This window comes from Leptodactylus fuscus, chromosome 2 (genome assembly GCF_031893055.1).
Source record: "Leptodactylus fuscus isolate aLepFus1 chromosome 2, aLepFus1.hap2, whole genome shotgun sequence".
NCBI classification, from domain to species: Eukaryota; Metazoa; Chordata; class Amphibia; order Anura; family Leptodactylidae; genus Leptodactylus; species Leptodactylus fuscus.
Window position 1 is genome coordinate 247718969 of NC_134266.1, and position 19194 is coordinate 247738162.

Sequence of the window (19194 nt, forward strand, 5' to 3'; positions counted from 1 at the left end):
TCACCCAGACTACTCAGGTGGGTGAGATGAGAAAACTCCAGGAATGTTTGTTCTCAGCAGACAACTTTCATCTGCTGAGCATTTTGGTAAATGCTCAGTACTGGGCTGGATTTTTAGGAATGGCAGGTAGGTTGGTAGTGGGACCTGCCACTCCACCCCCTCCTGTCCTCAGTTTGGGGATGTTCCGGCAGCAACTCAGCTGCAGAGAGTCTCCTCGTCAAGAGAGGCTTAAGAAGTCAGCTCCTGCAGCAACACTTTGGCAGAGCTTGGCTGGAGAGCTGACAGAGAGGTCATATTTTTGGAGCTGTGTCCTGAATGATTCTACTGGCTTTTGGATTTCTGTTATTCTAGGTGAGGTAACTTATTCTATGTTTAGTTAGAGCCTAGCCGGGCAGGTATTTATTTTGTATTGTTTCCTTTTGTTGCCGCACTACCTTTTTGAGTGAAAATAAAACTCTACCTTTGTTTTGGACTAAAGAAACTGGACTTGTGTGTCTCTGCAACCCCACCTAGCAACCCCAGACCCTGACAGTATATATACATGTTATCTATATAATATGTATTTATAAATTATCTATATTATATTTCCTATTTCTGTGGACTTTGCCTCTCTACACTCTGATATTGTCTGCTTACTACCAGAATCTCTTAGGGGGTGTTCACACAGGATTCCATCCCCAAATCACATTTCACCCAGATTCGGCCGCCCACTTGAAGGCAGAGATCTCAGTAGGACACTGAAAAGATAAATGTTCTGCTTGATCCTTCTGCAGATGCCACGGCTGATTTAGTCATGGAGTCCATGAATCGAAACTCCCAGCTTATTAGGACCATTCCTCTGGGGCAGTGGCATAACTAGGAATGACTGGGCCCCAAGTCAAACATTTGAAATCCCCCCCTTCTCCCCGCGCGTGCACAACTACATTTCTGTACACAAACCCATATTGGCCCCTTCACACACTATTATGTGCCACAGTGGCCCCTACATATACCATTATGCCCCATAGTGGCCCCTACATATACCATTATGCCCCATAGTGGGCCCCTGCATATACTATTATGCCCCATAGTGGCCCCTGCACACAGTATTATGCTCCATACTAGCCCCTGCACACAGTATTATGCGCCATAGTGGCCCTTACACACACTATTATGCGCCAAATTGGCCCATGCATACAGTATTATGCCCCATAGTGGCCACTGCACACACTATTTTGCCCCGCAGTGGCCCCAGCACATAGTATTATAACCCATTGTGAGACCTTGCATATACTAGTTTGCCCCATAGTGGCCCCAGCCCAAACTATTATTACACTCTGGGGTCTTTTCAGACCCAGGGGAAGATACAAACCTAAAACTCAATTTTACTTACCTCTCCCTGATTTTGACACACTCGCTAACAATTTCAGCTATGTTCAATGAGGACCAGATGAGCTGGATCTGCATCACGACGCATGACGTTTGTGACGTAACCCAACAGGCCCGAAGCCTGTCGGAGCTAAGGAGAGTTAGGTAACAATACTTTTATGTTCCCTCACTTCCTCATGCCCAGTGATCATTATACTCTGTGATCTGAAAAGAACCCGGAGTATAATAATAGTGATTGTGGGGTTCACCAGGCCCCTAATGTCCCAGGCCACGTGGCAGTCGCTAATGCTGCAACCCCAGTAGTTACGCCACTGATCTGGGGCTAATGAGAGGCGATACATGTGATGTTGTTATAAGTATGTTCTGTATGTTCTGTTCTGCTTACTTATTCTGCTTTGTCTGCCTAGCAACAGTGAGGTAGTAAGGGAGGAGGAGCTGAGCTTAGGGGGAGGGGTTGTTAGACAGGGAGCCATGATGGAGCATGGAATAAAGTGTTCTGATCTACAAGAGTAACCATCTCATAGTGGACTTATTCCAGAAGACCTGCATCCTCACTACAACACTACAATTGGCGACGAGGATTAAGAATAATCAGCTAAAGGTATTTCACTGCTACAGAAAACTGTGTACAAGACTGCAATCCTAGCACCAGCCATGGCCTGCTTACCCTCCTTTGCTGTATTTGATGTGCACCAGCCCCAAGCAAACTTGGCAGCATGCTGGAATAAATGGCTGAAACGCTTTGAGATATTCCTGCAAGCAATGAACATTACTGACAATACAAGAAAGAAAGCCATGTTATTACACTATGCAGGGGAGCAAGTCTATGATATCTTCACAACTCTGCCCAATACAGGGGAGGGCAGTGACTATGAGCTAAGCAAAGCAGCACTAATTAAGCATTTCTCTCCATACATAAATGCAGCTTTTGAAATTTTCAAGTTTAGACAGTCAAAACAGTCAGCAACAGAAACCATTGATGAATATCATGTCCGCTTAAGACAACTTGCAGCTTACTGTGAATTTGCAGATATAGACAAGGAAATTCTGATGCAAATCATACAAGGATGTGTGTCCTCTAAGTTAAGGAGACAAGCACTCAGAGATCCCACCATGACTTTAGCAAAGCTACTGGACATTGCACGTATTCATGATGCAGCAGAGAATCAAGCTAAACTTATAGAGAACACAGACTGTATACTAGAGCAGCCATCTTCTGTAGCAAAGCTCACTCAGAAGCCACATGTGCCTCACACACAGGCTGCAACCTGCTACAACTGTGGAGGTCCTTATCCTCATCAGAAACCATGCCCAGCAAAGGGAGTAACTTGTCATAACTGTGGGAAACTAAATCACTTTGCAAAAATCTGCAGATCAAAATCACAATCTTCTCTCTCTGCTAAACAAGCCTTGCCACAGAAAGTTCAGGCAGTGCAGTCAGTGTCCCCTGCTGAAGAGCCCTGCAGCACCTGCTTATTCTCAGTGACTGAGGAGGGGTCTCACAATGTGCATGCAATGTCTAATCCCAAACAAGTCATCTTAATACATGGCAATCCGGTGGAGACACTGGTAGATACAGGGGCGTCTGTCAGTGTTATTAGTCATGCCACTTATAGCCAGCTAAAGAACAAACCTGCTTTGCAATGTACTAACCTGAAGATATATCCTTATGGTTCAGCTACTGCATTACCTCTATGTGGCAAATTTCAGGCATTACTAACGGCTGAAGGGAAATCCATCACGGACACTTTCTATGTAGTGGAGTGTTCTGCAGACACTCTTCTCAGCTGCAATAGTGCGGTATCTCTGGGCCTAGTGAAACTGGCAAACAGCGTAACACACTCTTCTGTCCAAACTATTATGCAGAAATATCCTCAACTCTTTCAAGGCATAGGAAAGCTGACAGACTTTCAAGTGAAATTACACATTGACCAGTCAGTCCAGCCGTCAGTTCAACCTCACAGGCGCATCCCATTCCATGTCCGCAAGCTAGTGGAGAAAGAGCTACAAGACCTTGAGACAGATGATGTTATTGAACGTGTGGAGGGCCCGACTCCCTGGTCTCACCAATTGTTGTTGCGCCTAAACCTAAGCAGCCTGGTAAAATCAGGTTATGTGTGGATATGCGACATGCCAATCGAGCCATTCAAAGAGAAAGGCACATTACGCCTACCATTGATGATATTCTCACAGATCTAAATGGTGCAAAAGTATTCTCAAAAATTGATCTAAAATCTGGTTATCATCAGCTTGAATTGCATCCAGACTCCAGATATATCACAACTTTTAGCACTCATGTCGGTCTAAGAAGGTTCAAGAGGCTGAATTTTGGCATGTCATCGGCTGCAGAAATCTTTCAGAATGTTATCAGGCAGGTTCTTTCAGGAATACCTGGAGTCCTCAATGTTAGTGATGACATCCTTATCTTTGGCACAACCCAAGAGGAACATGACAATCACCTAGAACAAGTCTTTCAGAGACTGCAAACCTGCAATTTAACTGTTAATCCATCAAAATGCGAGTTCAACAAGACGTCATTGAATTTTTTTGGCTACATTTTTTCTGAAAATGGTGTTTCTGCAGACCCTGAGAAAGTAGCAGCCATAACCTCTGTTAGCCAGCCACAAAATGTCTCAGATGTTCGAAGTTTTCTTGGTCTGGTCACATACTGTGGACGATTCATACCTGATCTGGCTACTGTTTCTGAACCCCTACGACAACTCACTAAAAAGGATACTCCTTGGTCATGGACAGTTGAACATCAATCAGCTTTTGATACACTTAAGTCCAGTCTTTCTAGTGACACGGTCATGGCCTATTTTGACCCACTAAAGTCTACTGAGCTTATTGTGGATGCCAGTCCTGTAGGCCTTGGTGCAATTTTAACTCAGGTGTCCAAAACTGGCAGTATCTCCACAGTCTCCTTTGCGAGCAAGGCTTTAACAGAAACGGAACAGCGCTATTCTCAAACTGAGAGGGAAGCTCTCGCAGTTGTATGGGGATGCCTTCATTTTCATCTTTACCTCTTTGGTCGTCCATTCACAGTGGTCAGTGATCATAAACCACTCATTCCAATCTTCAATAAAAATTCATCAAAGCCACCCCCACGACTTGAACGCTGGCTACTCCGCCTGCAGAACTATCGCTTTCACTTGAGATATGAGGCAGGAGCTGGGAACCCTGCAGACTATTTTTCAAGACACCCTTCACCACAGTCTACCAAAGATGACTTGCCTGCCACTGTCTTAGCTGAGGAGCATGTAAATTTCATTGTTACACACTCTGTGCCAAGAGCAATGACCCTCGAAGAAATTAAACATGCGGTGGATTCTGATCCCCAACTTCAGTTGGTAATTGACACTGTTCGGTCTAAGAACTGGAACTCTTTTCTAGCTGAGACTCGTCTTCAACCGCAGGGCCAAACAGCATATTTGCAGGCCTTCTTTAATGCAGGACACTCTCTTTCTGTATCTGACTCAAACATACTACTACGTGATAACCGCTTGGTCATTCCTCAGAAACTTCAGAGTAGAGTGATTGATCTGGCCCATGAGGCCCATCAAGGTATAGTTAAAACAAAGAAATTACTTAGGGAGAAAGTATAGTTTCCTGGACTAGATAAACAAGTGGAAGCACTTATTGCCACATGTATACCTTGCCAAGCAACTACGGTGGACCATAGCCGAGCACCAGTACAAATGACACCTCTGCCAGACAATCCATGGACTGCTGTCAGTGTTGATTTCTGCACTTTGCCAGATCATTCCTATTTACTGGTTGTCATAGATGATTTTTCTAGGTTTCCAGTCATTGAACCCGTTTCCACCACCTCTGCAAGAGCCGTCATACCAAAACTGGACAAAATCTGTTCTGCATATGGCATACCTGAAACAGTGAAGACTGACAATGGGCCACCTTTCAATAGTGCAGATTTTCAGTCTTTTGCAACTTATCTTGGTTTTAACCACAGGAAAATAACTCCTTACTGGCCTCAAGCCAATGGTGAAGTGGAGCGCTTCATGCAATCAATCAACAAAACTCTTCGGATTGCTACCATGGAACACAAGGATTTGCAGCAAGAATTGTACAGGTTCCTTAGACAGTACAGAGCCACCCCACACTCTACTACAGGAACTCCGCCAGCGACTGCGCTTTTCGGCAGGCCTTTGCGCATTAAGCTTCCAAACATCCCAGTAGTTCACGTCCAGACTCCATTGGTCCTCAATGATTCCCTTGCCAAAGGCAGGATGAAAAGATATGCAGATAAGAGAAGTTGTCGCTTCAAACAGCTGGATGTGGGAGACTGGGTCCTTGTTAAAAGGCTGAGACCCAGTGACAAGTTATCATCCCCTTATCATCCAGAACTCTTTCAAGTCACACACGTTAAAGGTACCATGGTTACTGCTCAACGCCAGGGTCATCAAGTGACACGAAATGTCTCCCATTTTAAAAAGCTTCGTGACTACAACCCAGGAGCAAGTGCAGAGGAGACAGATGATGAGGAAATTTCACCAGGTACAACTGGTTCAGCAACACCAACAAGAGATACCTCCGAAAATTCACAGACTGTTTCTGATAACGAGATGTCTCAACGCTACCCGACAAGGATAAGTCGAAGGCCACCAACGCACCTCAGGGACTATGTTCTGCAGTAAAATTTTCTTTTCAGTTCGGACCTTTTATTTATTGTTCATTTATAATGTTTGCATTTTATTTTATTTTTTTTTATAAGAAGGGGAGAGATGTGATGTTGTTATAAGTATGTTCTGTAAGTTCTGTTCTGCTTACTTATTCTGCTTTGTCTGCCTAGCAACAGTGAGGTAGTAATGGAGGAGGAGCTGAGCTGAGGGGGAGGAGTTGTTAGACAGGGAGCCATGATGGAGCATGGAATAAAGTGTTCTGATCTACAAGAGTAACCATCTCATAGTGGACTTATTCCAGAAGACCTGCATCCTCACTACAACACTACAATACATAATGCTGATTCTCTGCATCAGCATATCACCGAGAAGTGCCAGTGGCCAAAAAGTGGCTACTTTTAAACAAAAGAGGAATTCCCCCTAACTGACCTAACACAGCCTATAGAGGAGCTGTGCTCTCAGCTGACAGCAGCTCCAGGCACATGTGCGGTTGGATCGATGTCAGAATCAGCAAAACCAGCTATATGAAGGTGTTGCACAGACAGAGCAGTAGTTTGTTTTAAAGGAGACAACTAAGAAAGTGACATTTAGGAAAAATAAAATAAAAAATATCAATGCAACGGTGATAATGGTCTGTAAGAAAAGAACACTGGAAGAGGACGTGTCACATGATTTGGACAAATATAGGAAATAAGGTATTTATAAATTTAATTGGAAAAATTATAATTCATTATAATATTAATAATTGTATATGAATAACTAATCATGTCGCCATATGCAATGACTGTAAAAGTAAACCACAGAGCAGCATTATAAATGAAATATGAGTTTTAGGGGACTATCATCTTGTATTTCCTTTTCTAGGACACGATACACTGTAACATCTACCTATCCGTGAATGTGGGTCAGGTAGGTTCCTTATCTATTCTTGCAGCCATTTCAGCATGACTAATATTTGTTCAAGCGCTGTCAAAACTAAGTACATAAAGGACGTTCTCATCAGGGGTCTGTATTTTAGTATAAAGCATTGAAGTGGATACTTGAAAGAACAGTCAGGAATTTTAAATGGTAGACGGTATAAGATCTAAAAGGATTGTGCAGTGTTGGAAACATGATACTTTTTTTTCTCTACTAGTGCCACATCAATCTACAGGCCGTGTGCGGTATTGCAGCTTTGCAGAATAAGAGCTATAGAAATGAATAATAATCCAGTTTCACTTATTTTCAGTATAAATAATATAGATAATAGTCAATGGCCTTCAGTATTCTATTATGTTTTTCACGTATCATAGTTAAATAGTAGAGATGAGCGAGTAGTGTTCAATCGAGTAGGTGTTCGATCGAATACTATGGTATTCGAAATACTCATACTCGATCGAACACTAGTAGCTGTTCGAAGTTTAAGGTTTGATGCAGAACCAGCGTTGATTGGCAGAATGCTATACATTCTGCCAATCAACGCTGGTTCTTCTCCTACCTTTAGAAGTCTTCTCCGTGCAGCGTCCCCGCGGCATCTTCTGGCTGGAATTCACTCTGCCTAGGAATCCGGCTTAGGCAGAGCCGACTGCGCATGCGCGGGCATGCCCTTGCATGTGCAGTCAGCTCTGCTCAGGCGTCAGGCCGAGCTGACCGTGCATGCGCAGTCGGCTCTGCCTAGGCCCCGATGCCTAGACAGAGTGAATTCCAGCCGGAAGAAGACGTGGGGACGCTGCGCCGGGAGAAGACTTCAAGGAGAATCCAGCCCGACCGTCACTCATGGACTTGGTAAGTATAATTTTATCGAATTTTGCCTACCCATGAAACGAGCATTTCCCCCCATAGACTATAATGGGGTTCGAAATCCGTTCGAACAGTGTGCGGCTGTTCGAATCGGATTTCGAACCTCGGACATTTTAGTGTTCGCTCATCTCTATTAAATAGCAATAAAAAAAAAAAAAACCTGAGGATAAAATGTAACATTCTGAACATTGTGTAGATTCTTGTTTTTCTCTATACGTCTAGAAGATCATATGGTAGATTCAAGACTATCTTGCAAAAATATTTACTGGCCGCATCGTCACTGAAAAATTTTAATTCATTTCACAGACCATCTCACGCCTGGACGACCTCCAATCTGTCATCCTTAATATCACCAGCTATTATGATAAATCCGTATCTTCCGTGTATTTCCACTGTAGGCTTCAAGTGACAACTTCCATTGGAAATAGATGAATGTACGTATTTTTATTGTTCTAGTTTCCATACTGTCACACTCCAGAGTATTTATAGTGGCTTGATGTTTTTCAATGAAATAATGGGTTTTTTTTTCACTTCTTTTTTTAGAAATTTATTTTTGCTAAATCTAAGGTTTCACACACATGAAAACTTCTTTGGCAGAACACAGAATTTCAGCTTTGTAATACGTATATTTCTTACACACAATATTAACGGGCTTTCCAGGATTTACGGCAATCCTAGGGGCAGTCAGTTCTTTTTCCTTCTTGAACTCAGACTTAAAGAGGACCTAAGGACATGTACTGTCATTCCTCACAGGTTAGCGTCATGGCCTCCTTACACAGTACAGAGCTATGGACAGTACTGTCAGGAGGGGCGTTCCTGATAGCTCTGCTAGGCTGTCAGGAACATCCTTCTGACAGTGAAGAGATATCGGTAACGGTACCAATAGCTCTTGCCCCGGGGAACATAACGGGAAAGCCGCATGTGCCCGAAGACATTAAAGATCCTCTTTAACCAAGTGGAGAGGTTCCCATAACTGCTGAGACCAAACAGTGGAGGTCAGCAGCCTTGGGTAAGAAATCGGTGACTTATATGAGTGAAAGGTGAGTATGAGCTATTTATTTTCCATAGCTCCTGTGACTTCTGATTACTATACTTTGGGTATCAATAAGGAATCATGCATGGATAAGCCCAAAAGTCTCAGACTTGACCGAATCTGAAATTTTTGGAAAACTTCTAATAAACATGTATTGTTACGAGTCGGTTCGCATATTCCTTGTTCTAAGCAATGATTAAGTTATACTTTGCCAAGTCGCCACATATAAGCATTTACTTAAAGGGGACCTTTCATGTCCTCATGCATATGTGGTTTTATATAACGCTAGAAATTCAGCACGCTGTTGGCTTCCCCAGTGGTGTAACGATCGTGGTCACAGGGAGTGCGACCACGACTGGGCTCGGAGGGGTATGGGGCCTGCAGATAGCTTGAAATGGCCAGGGCCCCATACCATAGAAATCGGGGAAAGCCTTGTTTCCCGACTGCTATACATATTGTTAATGGAAAGGAATGGAAATTCCTGCAATAGATGCAAAATCCTAGTGAGCTAAAGGACCTTTGGTAACGTCATCAAAAGTCCTTTAGTCCACTAGGATATGATCAGACTTGTGTGGGCGGAACTAATCAGGATTGTACAGGACAGTGCGCAAGCTGCAAGGAAGAGACTGATGGGAGGTAAGTGAGAAGAGAACATGTGAGAAAGAGGGGGCATGGGGGTGCAGGCTGTTTGTGAGCAAGAGGGGGAATGGGAGTGTAGACTGTATGTAAGAAAGTGAGGGACATGGGGGTGCAGACCGTGTATGAGCAAGAGGGTACAGGCTATGTGTGAGCAAGCAGAGGGAATGGGGTGCAGGTTGTATGTAGCAAGCAGAGGGAATGGGGGTTCAGGCTGTATGTGAGCAAGAGAGGGAATGGGGTTGCAGTCTGTGTGTGAGCAAGAGGAGGGAATGGGGTGCAGGCTGTATGTGGGCAAGAGGGGTATATGGGGGTGCAGGCAGTGTGAGCAAGAGGTGGAATTGGGGGTCAGGCTTGGGGGGCACTGTGAGCACATAATATTATGTGGGGACAGTGTGAGCATATAATTCTGTGTGGGGGCCACAGTGGAGCACGTAATACTGTGTGGAGGCCACTATAGAGAGCACAATACTGTGTCAGGGCCACTATAGAGCATGTAATACTGTTTGAGGGCCACTGTGGAGCATGTAATACTGCCTCAGTATTGTTTACATGCCGGGTGCTGCACTGCTCACTCACCGTATTCTTGATAACTGAAGTTGCGGGTACTAAAGCTGTATCCCTTTCAAGTATCTGAGATATCTCTTCAGTGCCCGTAACCGCCACTATCAAGAATTCGCTCTACGAAGGGGGTAGGGGGCCCCGGACAAAAGTTTGCACCCGGTCCCACAAGAATTTAGTTATGTCACTGGCTTTCCCATTATGTGCTCCGGGGCTGGAGATATTACTACCGTTAATTTCGGGTCTGATCTCTCCCAACTGTCATGAGAGCATACCTCACAATCTAGAGTCATTGCTTGGCTAAGAGGAACACCCCTCTGACAATATTCATCCATGGACTTTTGCTGGGGGGGGGGGGGGGGCGGTCCTCAGAGCTCACGTGATCGCTGGTCGGTAAGGAACATCCTCTCTGACAGTACAAGGCTATATTAGAGTATTGTTGGGGAGGAGGGGGGCATTCTTCACAGCCCAACGATGACGCCAGACTGTCAGGAATGCCGTTCTGGCAGTGAGGAGAGATCAGTGCCGAAATTAACAGCAACAATATCTCCAGCCCCGCAGCATATAACAGGAAAGCCAACATTCAGTGCATTGTCAGCTTCCTAGTGGTGTATAAAAGAGAATATTTATACAGACATGAAAGGTCCCCTTTAAAATACACTTTAGGTAATGCCGTGAGTGCCCTCACTAGTAGCTTTAATATTGCTTCTAAGGTTTCTTAATGCTCTTATGACATTTTGCAATGCTGACTCAACTCTTTGCTAGAATTCCCAAAAGTTTCTGACACAGTTGTTTGTATGCATGGACACTCCTCATTATAATTTTTTGATGTGAAGTTTATACATTTAGCAAATATGCCCCTGGAAAAATGCAAATGTGCCAATTACATCTTTACAATTCACATTGCCTTTATACTTGGGTGGATCAATACCTCAAGCATTACCGCATAGCGAAGAATAGACTGGCATTAGTTACTGTCTTACCAGACCTCTAAATCTAACATTTCTAAGAAAGCAGAACTTGTGCTATAGCCGTATCCTTATGACTTTAATCAATGTTATCCTTGCTAGTCATTTAACTCAGTCGTTTCTGCAGATGCAGCCATCATCAACTTTGCTGCACCATGATAACTTGCTGCACCATTATAACTCACAGCAAACTCTATTGAAAGCAATGGAAATAAATGTTGTATTAGCCTAAAGCCCTCCATTATGAAACACAGCTAAAAACAAAATGCTGTTGAAAAAAAACTGCAGCGAAAACCCTGTTCCATTTTTTCCACATTAATCTTCGCTGAGTTTTTGCTCTGTGTTTTTTATTGCTCTAATAAAGGGAACATGTCAGGTCGACTTGGGACACTAAACCACCCACAGATTCTTATAGACAGATTCCCTTTAAATCTAAAATTTACCTGCTGCAAATTTCAACAATACATTTTTGCAAATGGACAGAAACCTGGCGGTCAGTTTTCAAACCAATTCACTTGAATGGGTCTGCAAAGTGACCGCCCATGAGCGTCTTCTGCTTTTCTGTGGCGAAACCGGACACCGGATACAAACTCCTGCACGTCCGACTTTGTATCTATCAAAAAAACAGTTTTCCCATGGACAGGCAGAAGACGCACAAAGACGCACTTTGCAAACCCATTCAAGTGAATTGGTTTGAAAACTGACCGCCGGGTTTCTGTCCATTTACAAAAATGCATGGTTGAAATTTGCAGCAGGTAAATTTTAGATTTAAAGGGAATCTGTCTATAAGAATCTGTGGGTGGTTTAGTGTCCCAAATCGACCTGACACTTGGAGCCTTAAAGGGATTATATCATTAAAATACTATTTTTTGTCGTTGAAACGTATGAATAGGGGAACTGCGGTTTTAACCGCAAATTTCTTGCTACTATTGTGAGTTTAGTAACTCCTCCTGATGAACGAATCTGATACAGGACTAGGGAAATGCGTAGAGGAGAATGTTAGTCTGTGGGGCAGGAATTATCTACACTAATATCCCTATATGAGAATGTGTCTAGGGGTTTATAATATGTCCATACTCCTAGCCTACCTAGCCTCAACATCGGCAGCCTAAGGGCCCCTTCAGACGGAGGATACGCTGTCTGATTTTGAACGTGTAGACGTTCCGAATCAGCAGCGTTTAAAGCCGGTCCCATTGCTTTCTATGGGAGCCGGCATACGTGCGCTCTCCATAGAAATGAATGGGCTGCTTTTTCCCATTCATTTCTATGGGGAGCGCGCGTATGCCAGCTCCCATAGAAAGCAATGGGACCGGCTTTAAACGCTGCTGATTCGGAACGTCTACACGTTCAAAATCAGACAGCGTATCCTCCGTCTGAAGGGGCCCTAAAGGCATCGTAGGCTCCTGATTATGTGTGCTATGTGCACCTGTTTAAAACTCCCTTAGCAGCACATAAGGGTTTTGTGTTAGAGTGTTTGTAGAACTGAAATAGCTGCAACAATAGAGTGGTGACTATATTATACCGCAGGCATATCAGTAATTGTTCTGTCCTCTTACACTCTGTTTTTTGGATTACTCATTTTTATGAATCAATTTTAAACAGACTTAATAAAAGTTACATTTTAATAGTTACTCCCTCAGTGATATTTAGTATTTTGAGTGACATCTCTTCAGTGATATATACAACTAAAACAAGTCACAGACCACTTTTGTAAGATTTATAATTTACTCCCAATTCAATGCCCTTCCTGATCTATCGTTTTTTTTTGTTTTTTTTTTATGTAGATTGTGAGCCCCATATAGGGATCACAATGTACACTTTTCCCAATCAGTATGTCTTTGTAGAATAGGAGGATATCCACACAAACACAGGGAGAACATAAAAACTCCTTGCAGATGTTGTTCCTGGCGGGATTCGAACCCAGGACTCCAGTGCTGCAAGGCTTCAGTGCTAACCACTGAGCCACCGTGTTGTCCCTGATCTATTGATTTTCGTTGTGATCATACAATTCCATTTCTCTTTCACTTGTACTGTAGATCATGTGTCCTACAAGTGTCCAGAGATGGATTTAATATTTTCTTGTGCCTCCCACACATTATCTACTGCCTCTTTTGTTCTACTCCACCTAGTAGTTTGCCACTTTTATGCCGCCATTCCATTCAGTATACTGTCCCCTTAGGGGTGATAAAGTCAAAGCCGTATTTATGACTAATGACCAGTAATCCTGGGTAGCTGTCATCGTCCTAATTAATTAGGCTGAGTGGCAGCAGTAAGGAAATTACACCAGACACACAATGTTGGTATTAGTTCCTCTCTCAACTAAGAAGGAAATATTGATGCACTTTTATTAAAACAAAGTGAGTTTAAATAGTAGCAGAGAAAGGACGAGAGATAACAACAACGTAAGTTTTCATATTCATTCCTGGTTGGTATGGGACATCTCAATCAAACAGAAAAAGTTTAAGCAGTGTCATGTATAGCCAGATGCTCCGGGTCCTGCGTAGTAACCTTGGGGAGCTGTCTTCTGACAGCAGGCCAAGCATTTGTTTTTCTTGCACCCATCCTGGATACAGGCGCCATCTAATCATATAACATATAATATTATCAAATCCGTTGCCAAAAAACTCAGTGTGAACTAGCCCAAATACCTCCTCGCAGTAATTTTCCCCCTTAATGTCTCCTACATGTGTCATGTAACCTCAATAACCAACTGTTTGTAACATGCAGGAGTACAAAACACCCCAAAATATAATGATTGAACTTCACACATTTTGAACTTAATGAAAAGTTGCAACAAACTTTAACTTGATTTAACTCTGCAGCAAATTATCTGACTCAAGTTAAACTATGCTACATCTGTAGAGTTCTACATTTCTTGCAGAATATTTATATGTAGCCCTCTAGAAGTGACCAACATTTATTTCCGATATTTATTTCAGACATCTCCACAGATCCTCATAGACGTCTTTTCGGTTAATATTTTACCTTGACTAATGTTACTAATTAGACGGCAGACATTTGACTATCTTTTCACAGCCAAAAATAGATCGTCTGATGTAACACGTAATCAAACCTCTTCTGAGCATTAAAATGTCCTCTATGGAGAGTTTATTAACATCCTTCTGCAACCAAGTGGCATTTCTTGGTATGCATGCGAAAGCAAAATGAGACCCTCATAACAGCTGATCACAAATATTTGGGGCCTATATTAAAAAAGTCAATACATGATAGCTACTAGAGATGAGCAAACAGTAAAATATTCGATATTCGTTTCGAATAGCCCCTCAATATTTGACTATTCGAACAAATATCGAACCCCATTATAGTCTAGGGGGAAAAAATGCTCGTTCCAGGGATTCCACTCTTCGACTCAGGAAAGTCACCAAGTCCACTATGACACCCCAGGAAATGATGCCAACACCCTGGAATGCAACTGGGACAGCAGGGGAAGCATGTCTGGGGACATCTAACATGCCCAAGTCACTTTGAAACATATGGGAAGTGAACACAGCCCCCATTCTGCCATGAGTAAGGGGCTAAAGCCCTGAAACGCGTAGGCTACTAACGCTGGTTCATCTATGCTTTGAGCACGTCTATTTTTTCATCATGCTGTAAGTGTTGTTTTCGTATTTTTCAAGTTTTTGCACTGGTCTTCTGTGTTTGTCAATTCATTTTAATCATGGACATTAAAAGTATATTTTAATTTTTGGATATTAATTGGAGTGCCGACTTCCATTTTTGTTTTCATGCCCAAGTCACTGTATTACATCGGGATCCCTGTCAGCTTGCGATATGCACGAGCTGACTTTTTCCCATAGGAATGCATTGATTGGCCAAATGCTATACAGAATGCTGGCAGAACCAGCGTTGATTGGCTGAATGCTGTACTCTGTATGGCATTCGGCCAATCAACGCTGGTCAATGCATTCCTATGCCAAGATGTTGCAGAGCTGGCCTTGCGCTCAGCTCGGCTACACTGGAGATGCAGCCGAGCTCAGCACACAGCCAGCACTGCTACACTGGAGATGAAGCAGAGCTGGCCGTGCGCATCAGAGATGTAGCAGGGCTGAGTGTGCAGCAGAGTTCAGCACACACTCAGCTCTGCTACATCTGAGATGCAGCAGAGCTGAGTGTGCAGCAGGGCTCAGTGCACACTCTGCTCTGCTACATCTCTGATGCAGCAGAGCTGAGTGTGCAGCAAGGTTCAGTGCACACTCAGCTCTGCTACATCTCCGGTGTGGCCGAGTTGGCTGTGCGCTGAGCTCGATCTTTGGTGTAGCTGAGCTGAGAGCACAGCCAGCTCTGCTTCATCTCCGGTGTAGCAGAGTTGGCCATGCGCTGAGCTCGATCTCCAGTTTAGCTGAGCTGAGTGCACGGCCAGCTCTGCTTCATCTCCGATGTAGCAGAGCGGGCCATGCGCTCAGCTCGGCTGCATCTCCAGTGTAGCCGAGCTGAGCGCACAGCCAGCTCTGCTTCATCTCCGGTGTAGCAGAGCTGGCTGTGCGCTGAGTTCGATCTCCGGTTTAGCCGAGCTCAGTGCACGACCAGCTCTGCTTCATCTCCGGTGTAGCAGAGCTGGCCATGCGCTGAGCTCAGCTGCATCTCCGGTGTACCGAGCTGAGTGCACAGCCAGCTCTGCTACATCTTGGAATAGGAATGCATTGACCAGCGTTGATTGGCCAAATGCCATACAGAGTACAGCATTCGGCCAATCAATGCTGGTTCTGCCGGAGGAGGCGGAGTCTAAGATTGGTCCACAGCAGTCTCCATTCTGGTTTTATCTTAGACTCCGCCTCCTCACAGACGAGCCTCCGGCAGAACCAGCGTTGATTGGCCGAATGCTGTACTCTGTATGGCATTTGGCCAATGAACGCTGGTCAATGCATTCTTATTGGAAAAAGTCAGCTCCCGCATATCGCAAGCTAACAGGGACCCCCACCAGATAGAGCCCCAAAGAGCTGGGTGAGTAACATTCCTACCTAAATAAAGCTAATTCCTAGCTAACCCTGCCAATACATCTATCCCTGTCTCACAGTCACATAGTTCACAGTCTCAAATTAACCGAATGTTAAATCCACCATTCGTATAAATCGGAGGTCACCTGATTTAGCCAGCCAGTTACTTTTTCAGATTTTTTTTATGCCTCCGTTGTCGTAGTTCCTGTCACATCTCCCCTGCGCAGTTATTGGTGCAAAAAAAGCACCAGGGAAGGTGGGAGGGGATTTTAGTGCGTTTGCCACCTGGTATTCGATTGGAATCGAATACCTCGAACGGCCTGATATTCGATCGAATATCTATTCGATCGAACAGTGTTCGCTCATCTCTTATAGTTACACATTATACATTTCTGTATTCACTTTACATAAGTGAATACAAATGCAGGGTAGTGGGGACTGAATATAAGTTCTAAAATGAACCCATGGTAATATTTTACTATATATTTTAGAAATAATGTTGCGGCCGCAAAATCACGGCCGCAAACTAGCGCGGCGCGTACGATCCCCGCTCCCATTGAAATCAATGGGAGCGTGTACCGCAAAGGCTCCCGCGGCGTAAACGTGCCACATCATGCGGCATGTTACACCGTGTGAACCCTCCCTTAAGATGGAAATGATCAACCTATGATAAAAGGGATATTCTCATCTAGGCATTTATGGCTATACAGTATGTATAGGACACGCTATAAATGCCTGATAGATGCAGTTCCCACTGCCGTCTTCCAAATAGCTGAGCAGGTGGCCATTTTTTTATATAGAATGAGGAGGGACCAGCACCTATCAGGCATTTATAGCATATCCTGTGGGTATAGCTATAAACACTAACATGGGATTGTCTGTTTCATTCCTGCATCTTCTGTAAGATTTTTACAAGCCTGGTTATTTCAAGATGCAGGAAATGCTACCGTAGTGATATCTCCTTTTAATCTCTAGTCTTCGTTTCTAGATTTATTGTTACTATAAATATAATGTCTCTAGGAATGATGTTTCTCCCTATGTCTGATCAATGAGCCAGTTAGGAGTTTAGTGCAGTGTTTAGCACTGTGCACCATTTGGATGACTTGTATCTTCTCTGCCACAACTGCAGTGATGGAGTAATGTGGCTGCACTCTGGTCAATGTGTATGAGACTGATAGAAAAGACCCCAGAGTGTAATAATTGTTTATGTCCACAATGGGACATAATATTGTGTGTAGGGGCCACTATGGGGCATAATACTGTGTGCAGGGGCCACTATGGGACATAATATTGTGTGCAGGGGCCACTATGGGGCATAATACTGTGTGCAGGGGCCACTATGGGACATAATATTGTGTGCAGGGGCCACTATGGGGCATAATACTGTGTGCAGGGGCCACTATGGGACATAATATTGTGTGCAGGGGCCACTATGGGGCATAATACTGTGTGCAGGGGCCACTATGGGACATAATATTGTGTGCAGGGGCCACTATGGGGCATAATACTGTGTGCAGGGGCCACTATGGGACATAATATTGTGTGCAGGGGCCACTATGGGGCATAATACTGTGTGCAGGGGCCACTATGGGACATAATATTGTGTGCACGGGCCACAATGGGGCATAATACTGTGTGCAGGGGCCACTATGGGACATAATATTGTGTGCAGGGGCCACTATGGGGCATAATACTGTGTGCAGGAATGCAGAGAAGGGGGGGTTGTCAGTCGGTCGGGGTCTTCGAGGGAGTGGGGGAGGGGTTGGTTGCTTGGGGCTCCATGTCAAATGTTCGCCTTGGGGCCCCTCCATTCCTAGTTACACCATTGCCTGTCTCCATCATACTATTAAACCACACTTCACTGCTTTTATGCACTGACGAGAAATAGATTGGAGGTGATAATTTCCAGTCTGCGTTCTACCATTTGTCTTTGATTAAATTTATGAATATATTGACAACTGGGTGTTACCATTCCTCTGTCAAAGGCGTGTGGCCATGTATGATATTGATACTGACAGACCCAACTGGACAATATCAGACTGTGTAGGGACTCGTCTATAACCATGTTGACATTTACTAAGAATTTCTAGGAAGAATAACAATATTACAATGCAGAGTTAATAGAATTGGTATATAATAGTGAAAACTATGACAGTAACAGATATGACAGGAGAAGAGACAAGTCTCCTTTATGAAGTAGAGATTACGTAGAGATGAGCGAACACTGTTCAGATAAGCCATTCCAAACAGCACGCTCCCATAGAAATGAATGGAAGCACCTGGCACGTACACTTTGTCGGCGGCCGCTCGCCGTGCCAGATGCTTCCATTCATTTCTATGGGAGCGTGCTGTTCGGAATGGCTGATCCGAACAGTGTTCGCTCATCTCTAGAGATTAGCTATGGAGTTTGTGTTACCACCTTCACTTCTGTATAGATAAATGCGCGCTCTCTATACTTAGCAATTCACAGCTTAGTGTACCTCTGCGGATACCTGAGGTGAGCATAAATAGTAATGAAGAATAATTGCACATCTGAGATCTCTAAGGTTCGCTCTTCTGCTAACACTTATGTGTAAATAAGTGGTAATGCAAGTGTAATGTGACCACAGGTTCAGTAGTTTCCTTATTTATTTTGCATAAAAGTTAACATTTCCTTTGGCTAAGACTAATTTGCTATAGTTTGATTGGAAGAATATCTGGAAGGACTATTGATTTCACGATCAATAAATTTTTATCTACAATATGTTCTAAGTACATATAGGAGAATAACAATCTTAATTAAATAGTCATTAAGTAATGATACTGCACCAGATTGCCCCAGTGAGTCTATGCCATAAAGAAGAAATTAACTAGACTAGGAAAATTAGTAAAATTCCATCTGAAATAAAATTTCTAACACCCCATGTATGTGTACTTATGATTAGTATTATGAAGCCATAAGTACTCCATATGCTTCTGTGTTGTGCATGTATACAGCATTTGTGAGAAGGTGACAGGCAGAGTGCTGGAGTCCCGATATATCAGCCCCAGGTTTCTGACATATGTGTGGTCCAGGGCAGATCTGGAGTCGGCCTCAGCCCAGGTGTAGATCCTGGGCTTATTACTGGGTCAGGAAAGGCTGTAGATCCTACACTGTGTGCAGTTCCATGGAGTGAAAGGAGGTGTATGGGTCTGTCCTGTAACCCTGAGTCTGGTGAGACTATATTTCTCCTGTTTTGTTCATATGGCTGATAGTAAGCCACATGTATAGTTAG

The 19194-nt window shown here is 43.7% G+C and overlaps 1 protein-coding gene across 1 annotated transcript in view; it reads left to right on the forward strand.

Annotated features, from left to right (window-relative positions):
• The first annotated feature begins 6773 nt into the window (after nt 1-6773).
• The window catches only part of RXFP2 (relaxin family peptide receptor 2), a 228236-nt gene continuing 215815 nt past the window's right edge, over nt 6774-19194 (forward strand). Inside the window, exons 1-3 of the mRNA XM_075263147.1 lie at nt 6774-6800; nt 6873-6917; nt 8094-8181. Of these exons, the coding sequence (XP_075119248.1) occupies nt 6774-6800; nt 6873-6917; nt 8094-8181 (160 nt within the window). The remainder of the gene's footprint in view (nt 6801-6872; nt 6918-8093; nt 8182-19194) is intronic.